General features: G+C 44.4%; 1 protein-coding gene across 5 annotated transcripts in view; it reads right to left on the bottom strand.

Annotated features, from left to right (window-relative positions):
* Positions 1-20,969, bottom strand: part of PIP5K1B (phosphatidylinositol-4-phosphate 5-kinase type 1 beta) — a 293,743-nt gene that overhangs the window by 135,928 nt on the left and 136,846 nt on the right. For all 5 annotated transcript variants that reach the window (XM_028117386.2, XM_028117382.2, XM_028117385.2 and 2 more), the window contains one exon: positions 424-554. In XM_028117386.2, coding sequence (XP_027973187.1) covers positions 424-554 — 131 coding nt within the window. The remainder of the gene's footprint in view (positions 1-423; positions 555-20,969) is intronic.

Here is a 20,969-nt window from a genome sequence, read left to right as displayed (position 1 = left end):
AGCTCAGATACGAGGCTCAACTGTGGGCCCCCAACCCGTCTTTGAAACTGGGGGAAGAGGCAATGACCTGGCACCAGCTGCTGCTTCCAAAATGCCCTCTTTGTGTGAACCCATGCAGACATTACTCCGTGACTACTGCACTCCTTCCTGCTGATTCTCAGAGTCTGTCTTCACGCGATCTTCCAGGCATTATCGTAACTAATTACAAGTGGCCCACAGGACAGCACCTACTTCCCATCTCCATAGAGAAAAATGCAGGACACTTGAGGCAGCAGAAGAAAACCATCATCGGCACAGCTTCTGCGCCGGCTAAAGGTCCAGCATGGACACGTACACGTGCGCTGGTAGGCAAGTCTTCAACGTGAAGATGCCACCAGGCAGGTTCTTTAGCATGGACATCCTCACAAACGGAAATGTTCTTACCTTGGCAGGAACACGCTTTCCACTACATAAAAGTCTTGCATGAGGACATCTCTATCGGGCTTGGAAGTGAGATTCCCCACTGTGTATCCTATTCCCAGTTGAATAGCACCTTTGATAGCAGATGATGCAGTCTGCAAACAAAACAAGGGTCAGGGTTAACTTCCATGGTCAAGGTCTCATTCAGGGTCACAAGCAGCAAAAGTAGGAGAGTGAAGTCAGATGTTCTTTCTTGTCCCTAAGCAACGTGAAGCTGGGTTTGCAAAGGCCATAGGATCCTCCTTTCGATGGTGAGTCTAATTCCGAATATTAAGGACCCTTCCTGATATGAAATTATTTTTATGGTAATGTTTCCTACAAATATTTCTAAGGTCAAATTACATTCCCAAATCTCCACCTTCCTTTTAGAAAGAACTTAGAAATTTGGTAGGACACTTTCAATTACATAACAGTTCAATTTCTACCAAAAGAGAAATGCTACAGTCACGTTTTTTAAAAATATGAAGCTCTAGAACACACCGATGGGTCACGAAGAGTAGGGTATCTTTGTAAGAAATGAGAGAGCAAAAAGTAATCTGAGTCTGTGAATAAAATTTAATTTGGAAATGGCTTATTGGTGTGGCCATGGATCCATCAGCAAAATTGCCTACACTGATCTGTGTAGCACATAGCACAAGAATACCAATATTTCCAATTTACCACTTTCCCAGTATCATTCCATAATTAAATTCACATAATATTAAATTAGGGAATAATGTATATACATACATATACATACATGTGTGTATGCGTGTGTGTGTGCACAGTTTTAACCAACATAATAGGAGAAATAGCAGAATAACTCCATTTAGGAAAATTAGAAGGCATTCTTCATAATGGTTGTGAAGTGTGGTCATTTCAGGCAAAGTCAACAAATGATTATTGGGGATCTAGCCCCGCGCTAGAGGTGGTTTGTTTGGGGTTCAATCTTGGGTGAGCAAGGATGACCGCACTGTGGGAGAGGTCCCTGGTCTTGGGGGTGGGGTGGAAAGGTTGTACAACATTAGCTTGGTTCTGCAGGTCCTTTGTCTGTGACCATGGAACAGCATCCAAACAGGTTAAAAAGGTCTGAGAGTCTTACGCACAGAGACAGTTTTGAAGCCTTTAGAATGGATTATCTCCATATTTAAGGAAATCCGAGGATCAAGGATCAAACTTGAGGTCATGATCAATCAGTACTGACCAGCCACTTCCACTACACAAATGGAAACAACCCCTCTCCCTATGGAGTCATCATTTGGTGGCTTCCTCACCCCACTGCAAATATTACATCACCCCTCATCTGAGGACAACTCCCTACCCTCCTCCCTCCAGGAGGCAGAAAATGGCTTGTTTTTCTTTATCCCCATGCTCTTTACTTAAGATCCCAGGGCAGCAGGATGGCAAAAGACTTAGCACTCAAGCCCCCAGTGCAACTAGTGCTTCAAAAACAAAAAGTTTGCTATTTTAATTCTCCCTCTCTGAGCTCTGCAATGCCACCAATTGGCATTAGTGACCTTTTGTACCAAGAGCTCTGACTTCTGAAGGCTGCAATGGATTTTGTGCATTTTAACCTCGCATAAAAATTCCAAAGGCATTCCTTCTCCTATCCATCACTCAGAGCAGTATGGCACAAGATACGACATCAGCACTTTCCAGAGGACCCAACACCCCGAAGCATTCTGTTCTAGACCTATCAACAGAGTCATGTGCTCTCAAAGTGCTTGTCCCTCCCCGTCCGCACCACTGACTGCTTTCTGGAACTGTCTGTATTTCTACTTAATTCAGTCATCTACTACTCCTTGGGCTCGAACACCTCTCCAACAGATGGAGTACCCAATTTTCTGTTGACTACCCTCCTCCCCGACCCCCGGCAACAGAAGGTGGTCAAAGTAGTAGGAGTGTATATCTGGTATTTTCAAACTTTGAGAAAGCATGAGAATCTCTGGGATACTTGTTAAAACAGAATGAAGGCAAAACCACGGAGACAGTAAAAAAAAAAAAAAAACCCTGGCTGCCAGGGGCTGGGGGAAGAAAGGGTACGCACAGAGGGTTTTCAGGCAGGGAAAATATTCTGTATGACACTGTAATGATGGATACACGTCATTATACATTTGTCTAAACCCACAGAACACCCAACATCAAGAGTAAACCATAATGGGGGGCGCCTGGGCGGCTCAGTCGTTAAGCATCTGCCTGCGGCTCGGGTCATGATCCCAGGGTCCTGGGATCAAGCCCCGCATCGGGCTCCCTGCTCGGCAGGAAGCCTGCTTCTCCCTCTGCCCGCTCCCCCTGCTTGTGTTCCCTCTCTGGCTGTCTTTCTCTCTGTCGAATAAATAAAAATCTTAAAAAAAAAAAAAAAAAAAAAAGAGTGAACCATAATGGAAACCATGATGTGTCAATGCAAGTTCATCAACTGTAGCAAATGCACCACTCTGGTGGGGGATGGTGACAATGGGGAGGCCATGCACGTGTGGGGGGCAGGGAGTATTTGGAAAACCTCTGTACCTTCTCAATGTTTCTGTTAACCTACAACTACTCTAAAACAATGGTCTTAAAAAAAAAAAAAGTCAATGGGCATTGCAAACCAAAACCAAAACCAAGAACAGATGGATGGGTTACATTTCCAGGTTTTCTGATTCTGGGAGTCTGGGGTGAGGCTCAAGAATTTGCTCTTGCTCTAAGGAGCACTGTAAAAATCTTCCTCCCGTGGCATAAGATTAAATTTTGAGTTCCCAAAGGAGTAAGATTTTGGAAAGGGCCCCGTTGACGTCTGTTTATGTTAAACCCCAAAACAGACTTGTGATCCTACTACCTTCCTTTCAGGCTCCTTAAAATTCAAGAGCTCTGATGGGAGAAACAGTAGAAATTGTAATACAAGTTAATATTTTTTGGATCAACTCTTTGTGCCAGACACTTGATATACAACCATCACAATCACAAACTAGAGTAATCATAGCGCATACTCATAGAGCATTCATTGAATGGCAGGCACTGCTGTAAGTGCTTTTGGTTATTCGAACTCTTTTATCTTCACAGTGACCCTATAAAGTAGGTACAATTGCTACCTCCATTTTACTGACTCAGGAAGGTTTGGTGACTTACACTGGGTCACACAGCTAGGGAAGACCTGGGATTGGAGACTCATACCTGGGGAGTCTGGCTCCAGAGTCCAAGTTATAAGCAACGACACCACGGCCTCTACCGTCAAAATCTCTCAACTCATATAATCCTTTCAAGGACCCTGAGAAGTAGCAACAATCACATTTCCAGGTGGGGATTTAAAGCACAACAGGTTAAGTGACTCGCCCCAGTCATGCTGCTAGCGTGTGGTAGAAAGCCCACCCTGTTTCCACATCTGTTTTTTCCTAAAATGAGCCTAGAATCCAAGTCAGAAGGTCCCTTTAAGGTCTAGCTGTTTGACCTCAGCAGAGGAAATAGCTCCGTGGGGGCCATTCCTTTTGATAAAATAGGGATAAAATGTTTTGTTTGCTTCTAGTCCGGCCCAGCCATGAGTAAGCCTAGGAAAAGCTGTAAACCACTTGGAAAACCAGGATAAAGACTGGTTAATGTCACTAGTTAAGACCACTACTAGTAATGTGGGGCGGCACACACACAAGGAGGTATTTTGCCATCGAGGGAGGGACCACACCTTGAGGTCTCCTCCCCACCTCCACGTAAAAGCAAATGCGGTAGCACCGACGCATTTGCGTAGAATTAAAAAACATCTTGCCTACTTCATGGAAATGTCCGATCACATTCACCGAGGCATGTGGTTTCTTGAGTCACCAGCGGTAGAGGTTCCATCCCCGGAAGTCCTTCCAGGGGACATGAGGCACGGTGATGGGCGGTGTTGGCGTATTTTCTAACACAGCCACTCTTGAGCAAGATGTGTTTTAAAACTCTAAAACTGAAATGTTACTTGGAGTGTCTCTGGTTAGCAGATGAGTAAACCATGGTGCTGAGTAAGAACCTTCTGTGTGTAGTGCTGGTGGTTGCTCTTCTAGAAGAGTTCTTTCCCTGCCAAATGTGAGCCACAAACCCTTCTTCCTTCCTTGAGGATACCCACCAACAGACCAGGGAGCCAGTAACAGGTGGATGGCTTCGTACACACCCAGCCTCTCCAGGTTTCCCAGCAAGACTTTGCATAGGTTCTAACAGTGCTGCGACATGACCATTTTTCCCTTCCAACTCCAACAGGGACCTCGGACTCCTTCCAAACTTATAGTTCTAGATTTCAGAACACAGTGAAACAGGCTATTTTTAATTCAGGACTTTGCATGGCCTAAGCAGCAGCAGCATGTTGCCTGGATACTAGAAAAACCTCTCAATACAGATACAGAGAAAGAACGAGAGAACATCACAAAAGGGAAACACCGACACTTAGTCTCATAGCTCCTCTTTTCCTAATGCAAACTTGTGTGGGGATGAGGGTAATACTAAGAGGAAAAGTGAAGGTCAGCTTGCGTTTGTGTAATAGGTTCTATTTTTCAAAGCACTATCTTTTAATGATTGTATTTGATCCTCCCAGTTGTTATGTAAGTAAGGAGGGTTCATAAAGCCCATTTTATATAGGGGCATTTGGCAGCTCAGTCGGTTAAGCATCTGACTCTTGGGTTCGGCTCATTTCATGGTCTCAGCGTCCTGAGATCGGGTCCCGTGTTGGGCTCCACACTAGGGAGGGAAGCTGCTCGTCCGTCTCCCTCTGCTCCTCCCCCCCACACTTGCTCTCTTGCTCTCTGGAATAAATAAATAAAATCATTAAAAAAATAAAGCTAATTTTATAGATAAAGAAACTGTGGTTCTGGAGGATAATTGGCTCTAAACCTCGTGGCTGGTACGTGGTGGGGCCAGGAATGACGCTGTGGTCTCCAAGGCCCCCAGTTCAGTGCTCCATCACACACAGCTGTGTGTGCCTGAATTTTTCTGCCGGAGACGGATCTGACCAAGGTGGAAAGTACTGGCACCGCGAGCTACTCATCGTGACAGTAACAATACAACTAAACATCTACGGAGCCTACCATCAGGGGAGTAGTGATCCTGACAACAGTAAGATTTAAATGAGGTGACACTGGTTACAGGAAACGGCTTTCTTCAGCACACTGTCTATGAAACCGGATCACTTAATAGGCCGTCTGATATCACTGGCTTGAAAAGGAAGTATGAAAACATTTCTTGTCCACAGCATTTTCCCCTCCAAGGTGTTCTAATGAACTAATTATGGGATTACAGCCAACACAGATGATGCCACAGGGATTTTTATCAGAAGTACAGATCTCGTGTCACCACCTTGCTTGAAACCCTCTAATGGGTTCATGGTGTCCTCACTGCAGGATTAAGCCCAAACCCTTTAGCTTGACCCATCTGACAGCATTATTTCTGATATAGAGAGATCCCCACCCCCAACACAAAGACACACACACACCCACACTCTGTCCTTTGACCAAGCTGACCTTACAGGTCCGTGAACCCCTAACAACCACATATGACATTTTCTGTTTGTGTGCATTTTTCCCAAGGAGAGGGGGTCCAACGTGCTTTTTTCAGATGGTCTGTTTTTCCAAAACCCACACACAGATCTAGAGAATCTAATTCTAAATTAGAGATGTTCACTGCCAAGGTGCCTTAGACTGGGCCATAAACACCTAGCTCAGTAACCTCTCTTCATAGTGAGAGGAGGCAATTCTCATCCAACAGGGAGAACCCCCAACTTAAGTCCTGGGTACCCTTCGCCTGGCCCCATCTCTGAACCTATACTCAACAACGGAGGCATAGGCTTCTTCTCATAGAACTAAAGAAAAAGAAAGAGGGACAGATTGCATGAAATGGGTCCTGGGACCACAGAAATGGGAAAGTCTGTGGGTGGGCAACCTAAGCCTTCTGAGAGGAAGTGGGGCTACCTCTCACCTTCAGATTATTCAAACCATTTCTCCAGTCCCTCTTTATGTCAGTTTCCTATTGCTGCAGTAGCAAATAGAATCCAGGAGAATTTCTCCAGCCAAAGATCGGTACCTGGATCACATCTGCAAAGTCCTTTTTCCATGTAAGTAACCTGCGTACAAGGTTTAGGGATTGGGGTGAAGCGAACTGAGAGGGCCCCATTATTCCACAGATCATTCTCCTTTACTTCAGGACTGATTCTAGCATTTTCTCTGGGGTTGCCTCAGGCAAAGAGAAGAGCTCTCCTCAGAACTCCATTCAGTCAGATGCTGTTCATTCATTTAACAAAGACCTGAGAACTTTCTCTCCCTGAGCAATGGTACACGGGCAGAGACCTGAAAGGTGAGAATGACCAGTCAGCAGGAGCCCTCCTTCAATACACAAGTGGCCTGGCCAGAGTCCTGGTCCTCAAGGGACTGAGAATCCCATGAGGAGGTCAGGGGCACGGATTTCCAGGCGGAGAGGAGCAGTGGTTCAGGGACTCAAAAGCTGACCATCGATTGGCGTAAACTGCAGTAGGCCGCACGGAAGGTGCCAGAACTAGAGGCTGGAAAGACACAGTGGTTCCAGATCTGGGCCCTCCAGGCCATGCTGACGGTTTCTCTGTTTTGATAAGGAACCAGCACCCTAATTTGAAAAGGATCATTCTCGCTGCCCAGCGGAGGGAAAGAAGTTACGGGACTGTTACCGTGGTTCACAGAGATAAGGGGGGGGACAGAGGAGATGAATGTGAGAGATATTTTGGAAGGTGCTAGGACGTGCTATGAGCTAGAAATGAGGGCGAGCAAAGTACCCAAAAGTCCTGGCATTGCTCTGGATGAGCTGAGATGACAGAGGGTGCTCGGCTGAGGTGAGGAGACTGAGGAGGAACATATTTCTGGGGGAAGCTCAAGGGTTCTGTCTGAGATGACAATAAGACTCCAGTCAGAGATGTTAAGGTCCAAGTCCGGAGCTTAGAATAGAGGTCTGGGCTGGAAGTTTGAATCTGAGTGTTTTTCGCATATAAAAGGTATGGAAAACCAAGGAGCCAGATGAGCAATGCAGCGAGACAGGGGAGTGTTCTAGAAGGGCCCTGAGCCTGGTGAAACATTTAGGGACTAGACAGGAAGGAGAGCCTTTGGTGGTGACGTAGGACTGACAACAGAAGTGGGAAGAAAATCAGGAAAATATGGCTTTAGAGAAACTAAGAAAAGAGAATTTGAAGAAAGGAATGATGAAAATCTCAACCAAGTGGCTCTTTCATTTGGTAATAGGAATGTTACAACTTGCTGGGACATGAAAAGCTGTGGGTTAAATTTTTTTTTTTAAAGATTTTATTTATTTATTTGACAGAGAGAGAGAGAGAGAGTTCACAAGCAGGGGGAGAGGCAGAGGAAGAGGGAGAAGCAGGCACCCAGCTGAGCAGGGAGCCCATTGCAGGACTCGATCCCAGGACCCGGGATCATGACCTGAGCCCAAGGTAGACACTTAATGACTGAGCCACCCAGGCCACCCTGGGTTAAATTTTCTGTTCTTTTCTCTCTCATATCATTGATTCATAGGTAAGTCCAAATCTGGATTTGAATGCTTGACAAAATTAATCGATAAACTCCAGTCAAATTATGTCATCATTTAAACCATATTTTTAAAATGTGCCTTTAACTTCAAAAAATAAAATGTTAGTTTAAAGAGGCAGGATGCAAAATACACAGAATGAAATTTGACAATGAAAACTTCACAACTGTATTTATATGCAGAGGAAAACAGGGCAGGAAGGAAATATATCAAACTGTATGATTATTTCTGGGTGCTGGAATAGTAGGTGATTTGTACTTTCAAGACTTACGGTTCTTGAATTTTCTAAGTTTTCTGTTATGTGTAGGAAAAGAAATGTCCTTCAATCAAGGTACTGTTACTACGTTTACAAATACATTTTAAGGGATGAATTTAAATATATACATATAGATATATATATACACACACATACACAGATGTTTGCGATTTGCTCATTCTTTAAATTTCATTTTCTTTCAGGTCAAGGTCTCAGTGCTAGAAACCCATGTAGCTGCTACACTCTCATGAAATATAATCATAATCAACTTTATTTTTGTCTCCCATTGCCTCTCTAAACTTATTCTGGGGTTAGATCTTCCCCTGCCTTAGGATGAAATTTAGGGCAGGTCTATGACCCTTCCGGTGACTCCCAAAATCAAACGTCCTCTGCTCCCCGGTCCACCTTTTCACTAGTCTCTCCATGCAGTCTCTGTTCAAATGGCAGCTAGACAAAATGACCCCCCTCTCCCAGTAGGTGTGGTTTCATAAATGACTTTTGCAGTATTCTGTTCTTTTCCTGGTTGAAAACTACTTTCCTGATATAATTTCTACAGCCTTCTACATTTTGGAAAATAAGAATGCTGGAGATATGACGTCCTGCCCTGTGCCTGCACAGACCTTCCAGGTGGTGTAGCTGCCTCATAACAAGGTCATTTTGACATACTGGGCACTAAACAACCTTGTCAGATGCCCAAGACAGATTTGCTTTATATTTGATTTTCTCTTATTACTAAGCAGCCTTTTAACAGAATCCCTGTGTATCCATGTGTTGGAAGGAAGGTTTGATTCTCTAAATGTGATGGAAAAGGCAGAGCAAAAATAAGGTGTTTCAGGTGTCATGGTTTCTTTTAAATGATCTCTACCTTATTTACATGGTTGGCGGTGAAGCGTTCTCTCACTGGAATGGAAAAGCATATTAAGCAAATACTTCTCATTAACAGAAAAATACTGTACTCTTAAGGTATTCAGCAGTGGTAAATTATACACACTTAATTGCCCTTAAAGGAGATATGCCACCAACTGCAGATGAAATTTTTGATTTAGGGTAAAACAGCATCAATCCCTTCAAAATATTACAGTGTACTCTGAGATATTCATCAATGGGGCACAGAATATCCTTCACACATATATACACACCAGGGGAGAAAGTTTCATTTGTTTGTATACTCAAATAAAAATATCATTGGGGCACCTGGGTGGCTCAGATGGTTAAGCGTCTGCCTTTGGCTCAGGTCATGATCCTGGGGTCCTGGGATCGAGTCCCGCATTGGGCTCCCTTCTAGGCGGGGAGCCTGCTTCTCCCTCTGCCTCTGCCTCTGCCTCTCTCTCTCTGACTCTCATGAATAAATAAGTAAAACATTAAAAAAAAAATATCATTGGGGCGCCTGGGTGGCTCAGTCGGTTAAGCAGCCAACTCTTGATTTCAGCTCAGATCATGATCTCAGGGTTGTGAGATCGAGCCCCATGTCAGGCTCCGTGCTCAGCGGGGAGACTGCCTGAGATTCTCTTTTTCTTTCCCTCTGCCCCTCCCCCTGCTTTTGTGCTCTCTCTAAAATAAATAAATGAATTAAAAAATACTTACCTTTAAAATCAACAACTCCCTCATGGGAAACATAATATTCTAAGACTAGGTGAAACTTGGTTTTTGTTGATTCTAGGCAGTGAAAAATGAACCCTTTTTTATTTTTGTCTTTTGAATCTAAGCTTGTATTTGTATCAAATAAATAGTACTTTTTAATTCATTTATTTATTTTAGAGAGAGCACAAAAGCAGGGGGAGGGGCAGAGGGAAAGAAAAAGAGAATCTCAGGCAGTCTCCCCGCTGAGCACGGAGCCTGACATGGGGCTCGATCTCACAACCCTGAGATCATGATCTGAGCTGAAATCAAGAGTTGGCTGCTTAACCGACTGAGCCACCCAGGCGCCCCAATGATATATTTTTTAAATGTTTTACTTATTTATTCATGAGAATCAGAGAGAGAGAGGCAGAGGGAGAAGCAGGTTCCCCACCTAGAAGGGAGCCCGATGCGGGACTCGATCCCAGGATCCCGGGATCATGACCTGAGCCAAAGGCAGACGCTTTGCTATATTATTTGCCTTCATTGATAATTTTCATTTCTTTATGGTTACATACTAATAATAATGGCTGCTGATGCTAATTGTCCGCAGTACCTATCTGCCCTTCTAACTGAGCAGTTGCTCTCAATGAGGGTTGATTTTGTCCTGCATGGGACATCTGCCAGTGTCTGGAGACAATTTTGGCTCATAATTGGGGAGTGCCACTGACATCTTTTGGACAGAGGCCAGGGATGCTAACATCCTACAATGCACAGCAAAGCCCCCTCGACAAAGAATTATCCAGCCCCAAACATCAATAGTGCCCAATGTTAAGGAACCCTATTATACAGTACCAGAAATTTTAACTGGGTATTTCACCTGCTTCTCTTGCAGCTAAGTGTGGTCATGGGATGAATTTCAGGCCCATGTGCTGTGTGAGGAAATGATGGATCCAGCTCCCAGGTCACACTGTTAACAGGAAGGAGAGTGACCTCTGGGGATGCTGGACATGAAGGAGCCCTCCTGGATCCTATCTAGAAGCTGCACGTTGAGGACGACAGCAAAACAAGACAGAAACCTGGACCCCTAATGATTTCGCAGAGCAAGTGAATCACCCCTGCACTGTTACGCATGCGAGAACCAAACTTCAACTCAGTGGAAGCTACAAACATTGTAGGTCTTGCTTTTATACATCATTGGACCTGTGTTCCAAGTGCCTGTGGCCAAAAACCTTGCCCAGATCATCGGGATGTGGGTGTGCAGGTGGTGGGCAGCACCTCTGCCCGGGTCCTGTGGCAGATTACAGAACTACAGGGTGAATGGTAACTTTGTAGGTGGCTCCTTCTACATGCGGTCAAAGGTGGTCCACGCCAGGGAGCGCCTGCAGGAGGAGCTCAGAACAGGCCCAGGAAGAGAGAGGAAGGGAGGGGGGGAGAGAGAGAGAGAGAGAGAGAGAGAGAGAGAGAGAGAGAGAGAGAGAAGAGAAGAGAAGAGAAGAGAGAAGATAGCAGATGCCCCAAAATGTGACGGCTCAGCTCCTCCCACCATACCCTGCCCACCACCTCTTAATGTATAGCTTGGTAATAAATCTCTTTTCTGCATTTCTCTTAAAAAAAAAAAAAAGGCAGTAAAACATGAACATCTCAGTCTTCTTCAGGGTTAGCAATTTTCATTTTTTTTGATAGGTGTCCTTCTAGAATTTTTTTCTACCCATCAAAAATACATATCCATATATATGTGTGTGTGTGTGTATCCATTAAAGAATAAAAATGGATCTTACTATTCATGCTCTACGTGCAGTTTGTTTTTTTCACACAATATCCTTCCATGTCCATCTATACAAATTCTCATTGTTTTTGATGGTTACATAGAGTTTCGTGGTTTGTATGTAACACAACTGTTTTATCTATTCTCCTACTGATAGCCATTAGGGTTCCTGTTCTCTCTCCTTTTTTTTAAAGATTTTATTTATTTATTTGACAGAGAGAGAGACAGCAAGAGAGGAACACAAGCAGGGGGAGTGGGAGAGAGAGAAGCAGGCTTCCTGCGGAGCAGGGAGCCTGGTGTGGGGCTCGATCCCAGGACCCTGGGATCATGACTTGAGCCGAAGGCAGCTGCTTAACTGACTAAGCCACCCAGGCATCCCATGTTCTCTCTTTTTAATAGCAAATAATGCTGCAATGAATACCCTTGCCTGTATCTTCCTGCCCATTTCTTTCTGTGTACTTCTGCAGCATAGATTCTTAGAACACTGGGGAAAAAGATAACGTACATTTATACTTTCGGAAGGTACTGCCAAAATGCATTCTACAAGAGATTTCATCAATATTGTCACCAACAGAGTAGAAGAATGTGCTTGTCATCAAACCCTCACCAACACGGCTGCAATTAATACTGTTAATATGTGCTCATCTTGCTGGTTTGGTTCCCATTTTCCTGATCACCTACAAGGGAGACCCCTCTTTGTGTATTTGCTATATTATTTGCCTTTAAATTAATAATTTTCATTTCTTTATGGTTACATACTAATAACCATGCTCAGTTACTTTATATCAATTAAAGCTCAACTGCATTTCAAAGTAATGCCCTTGGAAACTTTGAAGCAGTAAAATTCTACACCGGCTCTCAGAAGTTTGTTTTTTTGTTTTTCGTTTTTTTTTTTAAATTGTAAGCTTTCACAGTGCAGAAATGGTAGCTCTTATCATCTAAGAAATGGTTATTTTTTTTTTTTACTATAATACACTTTTGCGTATCTCTAGTTTTTAAGATTTGAAATAGTACCTTAGAAGAATTGATACTCAGATGCACAATTTTTTTTTTCAAATAGAAATGTGCTCCATAATTGGCCCATTGGGATGAGGGGCTCTTTGGGGGAACATGTAACAGCAGCCTGGGGGTGAGGAGAGGTGGAGAAACACACCTGGGCACAAACACCAAGCAATGGTACAGATGTTCTTCTACCTGTCCCTTTCGAGTCGTACACTGTATGGTTAGAGAGGCCCTTGAGGGTGGCCTTCTCTGTAGTGGGAAGCGATCAGGTACCTGTAGCTGGAAGTGTTGTACATGATGGCCACCCCTTTCCTGCTGTACCCCTGCTTCGTTTCATTCTGGGGGCAAGGGAATGAACGGAGCATACTGGGATCATTTCACTGTTCTGCTGGCTACTGGCATCTCCGGAGAGCTTACTGCGATCCAGGTGTTGTACTAAGCGCATGAGAGGTGTCTTCTCCTTGATGTGCATTATCTTCACAACACTACACGAGAGGTAAAACTGTTACTCCTGAGTTAACCTATGATGAAACAGGCTCAAAAGGACAGAGAAGCAAGGGGTGTCTGGGTGGCAAAGTCAGTTAAGTGGCCGACTCTTGATTTTTGGCTCAGGTCATGATCTCAGCGTTGGGATACTGAGCCACACATCGGGCTCCACACTCAGTGAGGAGTCCATGTCAGATTCTCTCTCTCCCTCTGCCCCTCCTTCCTCCCCCCACTTGCACTTGTGTGCTCTCGCTCTAAAGTAAATAAAATCCTAAAAAAAAAAAAAATTGAGAAACTTATTCAAGGCTGCACAGTGAGGAAATGACAAAGCTGGCCCTTCTATGCAAGTCCATGTTCACAACCATCACATCCAATGTCATAACTGGACGCAGAAATACACCAATGTCAGCTTTGCCAGTTGATTTAGCACAGGCGCAGCTTAAATTCTATGGCTGGTCTAACTACCACAGAATTCACTTGGTTGTGTGGGACTCTTTCCTGGCCCAAACCAAGCCAGCTTCTATTCTTTTTATTTGTATTCTCCACTGACCAGCAAATCCATGGTTTGCCCAGAGGTGTGGACCAGGTGGGTCAGGGCCAAGGCTCACCCCAGAAAGTCCCCAGCAGATATTTTCAGAGAACTCTGCCAGGTCAGGTGCACAGAAACACCTAGCTTGGCACTAAGTTGAAAGGCATCGTACGTGGAGCTGAAGGAGAAAGGTTTCAGTACAATGTCGCCATTTTGGAATTTTTACAAAAGGAATGAGAATCTAGGCTTGTCTCTACTGGCTTTGCCTATGACAGGTGCAGGACGGGCAACTGAGCCCTCCCCACCAAAGGAAACCCTTCAGCAATCTTGCTCTCTTCGCCATCCTTGCTGGACTTACATTATCCCCACCTATTAGAGAGTCTACTAACCCTAGCCCTGCTCCTGGTCTCCTGTCCCCCCAAAGCTCTTGATGCATATGAAGACAGATGGATGGACGGATGGACGGACAGACAGACACACACAGAGCTGTTGCTGTTTTAAGGATTAGGAGGGGATACTTAAAAGTCCTTCAAGGAAGCAAAGACCTGTAGGACAACTTACTATACTTCTGCAAACACCAGCTGCAAATAAGATCTTACTGTTCCTTTATCACCTACGCCAAGACATCTCCAACCTTTCCTCTTCCTTCCACCAACTGACCTCTTCAGTTATAAAAAGAAGAGTGTATTTAGCTCAGGAGGAGAAATAACCCAGTGCCTTGCTCTCTGATAGTTTTGGCAGGTCCCCTGGTTACTGTTCTGCAGTTAATTAATTCAGGACATATATTCTTTGACTTCATAAAACAGGAGGGCTTGATTGCTACCCATTTACCCAAATAAAAAGAAGAAAGCCAGGAATAAAACTTCCTTCAGGAGCAGGGATCCCTGCATTTATTTCTTTTTTTCCATTTGTGCTTAGATTTGTATGAGTCATGTAACTTTTTTAAATAATTAAGTTTCCTGATCTGTAAAAAAAAAAAAAAAACAGATAGAATGAGGAAAATAATAAATGATATAGAAACAGTTCTAAAAGAAAGACAACTAGTTCTCTTTCTCCCTTCAAATGTCCCTCACTTTGATTTTTCTTCTTCTTAGTTTAACTTTCAAGATAAACTCTGTAAGTGGGTCAGAGGGAATTTTATAAGTATATACATCTCAAGTACATCTTGTAACAGATGACATCATAATCTGTACATAACATATACCCTACATGTGTGATAGGAATAAATAAACCTATGAAAAAATAGATACATATATGTATATATGTTTGTATAGGAATAAATAATATTTATGTAACAGGCAATGCTCAGGGATCTAAGATGTGGGAGGAAGAAAGGGAAAGGATGTGATTGCTACATGTGACAGAATCCTACAGACAACAGAAATAATTTTACAAGCCAAAACGGCAGTGCTTTTTACAGACTGACAATGAAAAGCATCGTTTACTAGTGATGCGCTGTTTGCCAATCTCCAGTGCTTTTCTCCATGCAGGCCCTAAACACTTCTCACAGGCTAGAACCATCAGGTGCAAGGCCTAACGTGAGGGATGTTGGTAAAAGGATTTTCTAAAAAAATGGCCTTTCTTTAAATTCCTATGATCAATCTGTCCTCTCAGAGTGAAGAGTGAAGACATCCCTCCCTTGACAACTGAATTATTTGAAATGATCGTCACAGTAATTGTTAACCGTATGATTACAACCTGCTCGGTAGTTCTGCCCCTATTTCTGGAAAGTCGTAGAAAAACAACGTCAAGAGAGTTTGAAACAAAAAGATCTGCAATGTCAATGCCAGTATTTATCTGAAGGGGTTTTAAAATGTGGAATTTAGGTGTTTCCTTAATACCAGAAGATTGGTTTTTAGTATTTAATGCTTCTAATATGATCATTTCTTCGGTGAGCTATAGTTCTATAATATTGCCTTAAATTCTGTGCTAATCGTTTTAAGAGCTTATTTTGTGCCAGGTCAAATTATCTGTAGTACTGATTTCTCATCTTAACACCATTACCTCCCTTTTACAGAAGAATAAGCTGAAATTCAGAAAGATTATACATCTGAAAGGTAAATCCTAGATTATTTTTCACAGAAAGACTCTACATTAAAAGTGCACTACAGACTGAGACATCAGAGGCTGTTTATGTGTTTTTCAGGAATCTCTATCATCAGGTTAAAGCACTGAAATTAGGGAATCGTGTTTTTTTTTCTCATTTTTATTATGTTATGTTAATCACCATACATTGCATCATTAGTTTTTGATGTAGTGTTCCATGATTCCTTGTTTGCCTATAACACCCAGTGCTCCATGCAATATGTACCCTCCTTAATACGCATCAGCGGGCTAACCCATCCCCCCACCGCCCTCCCCTCTAGAACCCTCAGTTTGTTTTTCAGAGTCCATCGTCTCTCATGGTTCATCTCCCCCTCCTCAATAGATGCAGAAAAAGCATCTGACAAAGTACAGCATCCTTTCTTGATCAAAACTCTTCAGAGTATAGGGATAGAGGGTACATACGTCAATATCATAAAAGCCATCTATGGAAGGGAATCGTTTTAAATATAATGCTCACTTTCAGGTTTGGATTAAGCATTCTTTGCCTACACAGCCTCTATGTCGCAAGATCTAGGAGTACCTCAAGATGTCATTTTCTCTCTCCATGCTCTGTCAGAACCATGGAATGTAGTTTCTAAGCTCCTCCGCTTTAGAACGCTGTGTATTTGAAAAACCACCACAAAAACCCCAGGCACGTGAGGTGCCCAGGACTCTCCCACCTGCCGGCAGCTGCCCCCTCCCACACCTGATGGCTGCCCCCTTGCCTTCTGTAACTCTTTATAGTGGCCTTTCAGATCATTATGCTTTTTCTGCATCAGCCCTTCTGCCAGGAAAGCTCCTTAGGTCTTCAGGATGGAAGCACTCTCAAAACCCAGCTGGACACCCAGCTGCAAATGGGGATAGAAGAGTCCCTGGCCAGGGAGTTGCAGGTCACCGAGGTAAAATGATGGACTGGTGGGGGCCAGGGCCTCCCCCAGCAGCCCCGAGAAGCTCTAGTGGGGGGCCCTGCCTGCCTCACCTGCTTCTGCATTCACCGCAGCTCTGGCTCCCAGAGAAGCTTCTCCCAGATTCCTTCCATGGCACCATCCCACCACCTCACTGTCCGGAGTTCCCTCTCTCCTCTTGCCGCTAATGCTGGATACTGGGGATCAAGGCCCAGACACAAGTGAAAAGACACTTAGTTGGAGCTCTTAGCTCCACCACCAACCAGCTGTTTGACCAATGTAGGAAAAGACAAGAAAAAACATTCAAAGACAACGACTCTTGCCCTCCTTTCCTAAGGCCTGCCATGTTAATTTGCAAACACGGACAGACATTTGGTATCAGGAAGGAGGCAGAAAAATCTAAGTTTGGGGCCCCTTCTGCTGTCAGGGGGCTGTGAGAAAGCCACTCTGAGAAAGCTCCATGACATCGCTGGCTCTCAGTTCCCTCCCCTACACATGAAGGCCTTTGACTAGATGATTGCCAAGATTTCTTCCACTTGTAAAATTTTGTTAAGTCAAACTTTCTATCACCAAGCAGAAGTCACTTGCTTTGTAAAGTTCAATCTATTTCATTCCAACGTTCTCTCTCTGTTGTTTTTTTTCCCCAGTTACAGCTGCTCCATCAAAAGCTACACGAAAAAGTAACTACATTTTGCCCGATGTGGATTACAACTCTTACAGTAAGACTAATACTGAGAAAGGAGAACAGTCATTTCTCACAAGGGAAGCAAGAGGAAGCAACCTTTGCTTCACCCATGTGCAATTTCCAGACAAGCCAGCTGGGTAGCAGCCGGGGGCCTGCTTATTGCTGCCTAGTCCTTTTCTCTTGAACTTCAAGAGAGCATGGAGTTGATTCTGATGTTGCCTATGGTCAAAAGAGCTGGTGTCAGAGCTACCAACTGATCAACACCTAGTTTAGGATTCTTCCCTCCAGAGCTCACTACCAGCCTCTCACCCCTTTCTGGACTGTCAGAGGTTGGGACTATTCTTCTTTTTTTTTTTTAATAATTTTTTATTGTTATGTTCATCACCATACATTACATCATTAGTTTTTGATGTAGTGTTCCATGATTCATTGTTTGTGCATAACACCCAGTGCTCCACGCAGAATGTGCCCTCTTTAATACCCATCACCAGGCTAACCCATCCCCCCACCCCCCTCCCCTCTAGAACCCTCAGTTTGTTTTTCAGAGTCCATCGTCTCTCATGGTTCGTCTCCCCCTGCGACTTACTCCCCTTCAGTCTTCCCCTCCTGCTATCTTCTTCTTCTTTTTTTCTTAACATATATTGCATTATTTGTTTCAGAGGTACAGATCCGTGATTCATCAGTCTTGTACAATTCACAGCGCTCACCATAGCACATACCCTCCCCAGTGTCCATCACCCAGCCACCCCATCCCTTCCACCCCCCACCACTCCAGCCACCCTCAGTTTGTTTCCTGAGATTAAGAGTTCCTCATATCAGTGAGGTCACATGATACAGGTCTTTCTCTGATTGACTTATTTCACTCAGCATAACACCCTCCAGTTAGGATGGGACTATTCTTAGCCACTTTCTCTCAACCTCTGGACTTGATGCCAACACACGAGTCTTCCAGTGGCCCAGCCCAACGTGGATTCGTGATGGCCCTCGCTGGTAACTGACCAGCCAGGACAGCACAAGTGAACTGCCTGACCCACGGGCCATTGCTCAATGGAGGAGTGCTTCCTTCCCCCTTCCCTCATAACAGTTAGAGGAAACCGGGGTGGGTCCTGTTGCCCTGACCCTACACTCTCCAATGATGTAAATGTGTCTACCAACTAACCATCTGCCTTGCTCAGTGCTCAACTTGGTGTTGGCTGAACAACCGAGCAGATGACATTGGATGGGTACAGACCGTCTCGATACTGAGATTCTCTGAGGCTCTGGATGCATCACCACTGAGGTGATGGGTACCCCTCTTGAGGCCCTGCAGCAGCCAACTTTCAGGGTACACACAAGCAAGCAGTGCTCTGTCTAGAAATTTCTGTAGTGTGTTCTCTTACAGATTCCGTGAGTCTCTGTACAAAAGGTCTGGGTGATTTCCGACCTTGTCTCTACCTGTCTTCCCACGCACACCTCTAGCCTCCACTCTTCCAGGCCCACTCTGACAGGGTCTGTCTCTGGGCACCACTACTTCGCCTCTCTCCCAGCACCAGTATCTTTTTTTTTTTTAAATTCAATTAGCCAACATATAAGTACATCATTAGTTTCAGATATAGCATTCAATAATTCATCAGTTGCATGTGACACCCAGTACTCATTACATCACGTGCCCTCCTTAATGCCCATCACCCAGTTACCCCATCCCCCCTCAACAACCCTGTTTGTTTCCTGTAGTTATGAGTCTCTCATGATTTTTCTCCCTCTAATTTCTTCCCCTTTAAGTTTTTCCTCCCTTCCCCTATGATCCTGTGCTATTTCTGATATTCCACATATGAGTGAAACCATATAATTGTCCTCCTCTGTTTGACTTATTTCGCTCAGCATAATCCCCTCCAGTTCCATCCACGTCACTTTAAATGGTGGGTATTCATCTTTTCTGATGGCTGAGTAATAGTCCATTGTATACATGAACCAAATCTTCTTTATCCATTCATCTGTCAATGGACACCTCGGCTCTTTCCACAGTTTGGCTATTGTGGACATAGCTGCTATGAACAATGGGGTGCAGGTGCCCCTTCAGAACGCTACATTTGTATCTTGAGGGTAAATACCTAGTAGTCCCAGCACCGGTATCTGATAGTGCTTGGCTTTAGGTTACTGGAGGGTTGACTAGAAACAGCTTGGCTTGTGAAACAGACATACGTGGTACAGTGTATGGCTTGGGGGAAATTTCTCCAGTCTGCCTGGGTAAATGAATAGCCTTTCCCACGGGGCACTGTCTCACTGTGAATTGAAGTGAGTGAAAGCAGTCCCAGGCTCTTCGATCGACCACCATCGACCAGGGTGGCCAGACACACACACAGGTGTGGTGCTGGTGCCATGCACCACAGCTGCTCATACTTACAGGTTTCCGTGGTGAAGGGGTGTTATTTTCATGAGGGGGAAACCATCTGCCATCAGCCCTACAACATACGCATTATTGGAAATACCTGTGTCTCTATCCCATGATTTAATTTGTTTGGAATTTAACCACCTGGCAATAGGGAAAAACTCCAAACAATATGGAAATTTTCTTTCAAAGATTCAAAAAGGAACAAGGAAATACTAATCATTCTTACTACACTCAGTCGGTGAGTAGAACACAGTACACAGGCAGGGTTCTAGCAGCCCCTGGGCATTTCCTCCCTCCCTGGCCCCCCTTCATTTTCAAGTATTTGCTGCCATAAGGATTTTTGCCATGATTTGACCACACTGGGGTCTACTTCCTCACTCACCATTGGGTTCCCTGACAGGGCTGTTTTGGTCAAGAATGGATGAGGGTAAGGCATTCCTTAGTCTTGACATTCTTTTCTTTTCTTTTAAGATTTTATTTATTTATTCATTTGACACACACAGAGAGAGAGAGCATAAGCAGGGGGAGCAGCGGAGGGAGAGGGAGAAGCAGACTCCCTGTTGAGCAGGGAGCCCGATGCGGGACTTGATCCCACGACCCTGAGTTCAGGACCTGATCCCACAACCCTGAGATCAGGGCCTGAGCCGAAGGCAGACGCTTAATCAACTGAGCCACCCAGGCGTCCCTTTAGTCTTGACATTCTTAATCATCTTCTGTAATTCTGTGTTTGGTTATGCAAACTCTATCATGACCCCAAAGAAAAACAATACCTCTAAATCCTCAACCACAGAATCCCCAGGTGTCAAAGGCAGAGGGTAGCTGGTTTTTAAATTCCCATCACTGAGAACAGAAGCCCGAGAGACAGGGCATTTCTACAACTGTTGGGCAAAGTGATCCCCTTAGCCAAGCGGACTACAGAAATCTCCACAGGCCACATACTCTTCTGAGAGTTTTACTCCACAAGCCAAACTGTTTCTAAATTAATCAACTCCCCATATAGCCTCCTAAAGCCAAGTATCAGATAAGTCATTGATTCCCTTAGGCCAGGATTTCTCAACCTTGGCACCACTGACATTTGTTTCTTTTTAAAGATTTTATTTATTTGACAGAGAGAGAGAGAGAGAGAGAGAGAACACAAGCATGGAGGAGGGGCAGAGGGAGAGGGAGAGGGAGAGGCAGACTCCCCACTGAGCAGGGAGCCCAATGTGGGGGCTCGATCCCAGGACCCTGAGATCATGACCTGAGCCGAAGGCAGATGCTTAACCTACTGAGCCACCCAGGCGCCCCACCACTGACATTCTAGACTGGATAATTCTTTGCTGTGTACATGGGAGGCTGTCCTGGGCATTGTAGGATATTCAGCAGAATCGTTGGCCTCTACCCACTAGATGCC

Source organism: Eumetopias jubatus, unplaced genomic scaffold (assembly GCF_037043125.1).
Source record: "Eumetopias jubatus isolate StellerSeaLion01/CBP00866 unplaced genomic scaffold, mEumJub1_p1.0 scaffold_15, whole genome shotgun sequence".
Classification (NCBI taxonomy): Eukaryota; Metazoa; Chordata; class Mammalia; order Carnivora; family Otariidae; genus Eumetopias; species Eumetopias jubatus.
Note: the sequence above shows the minus strand (reverse complement) of the source record. Positions and strands in the feature narration are given on the sequence as shown.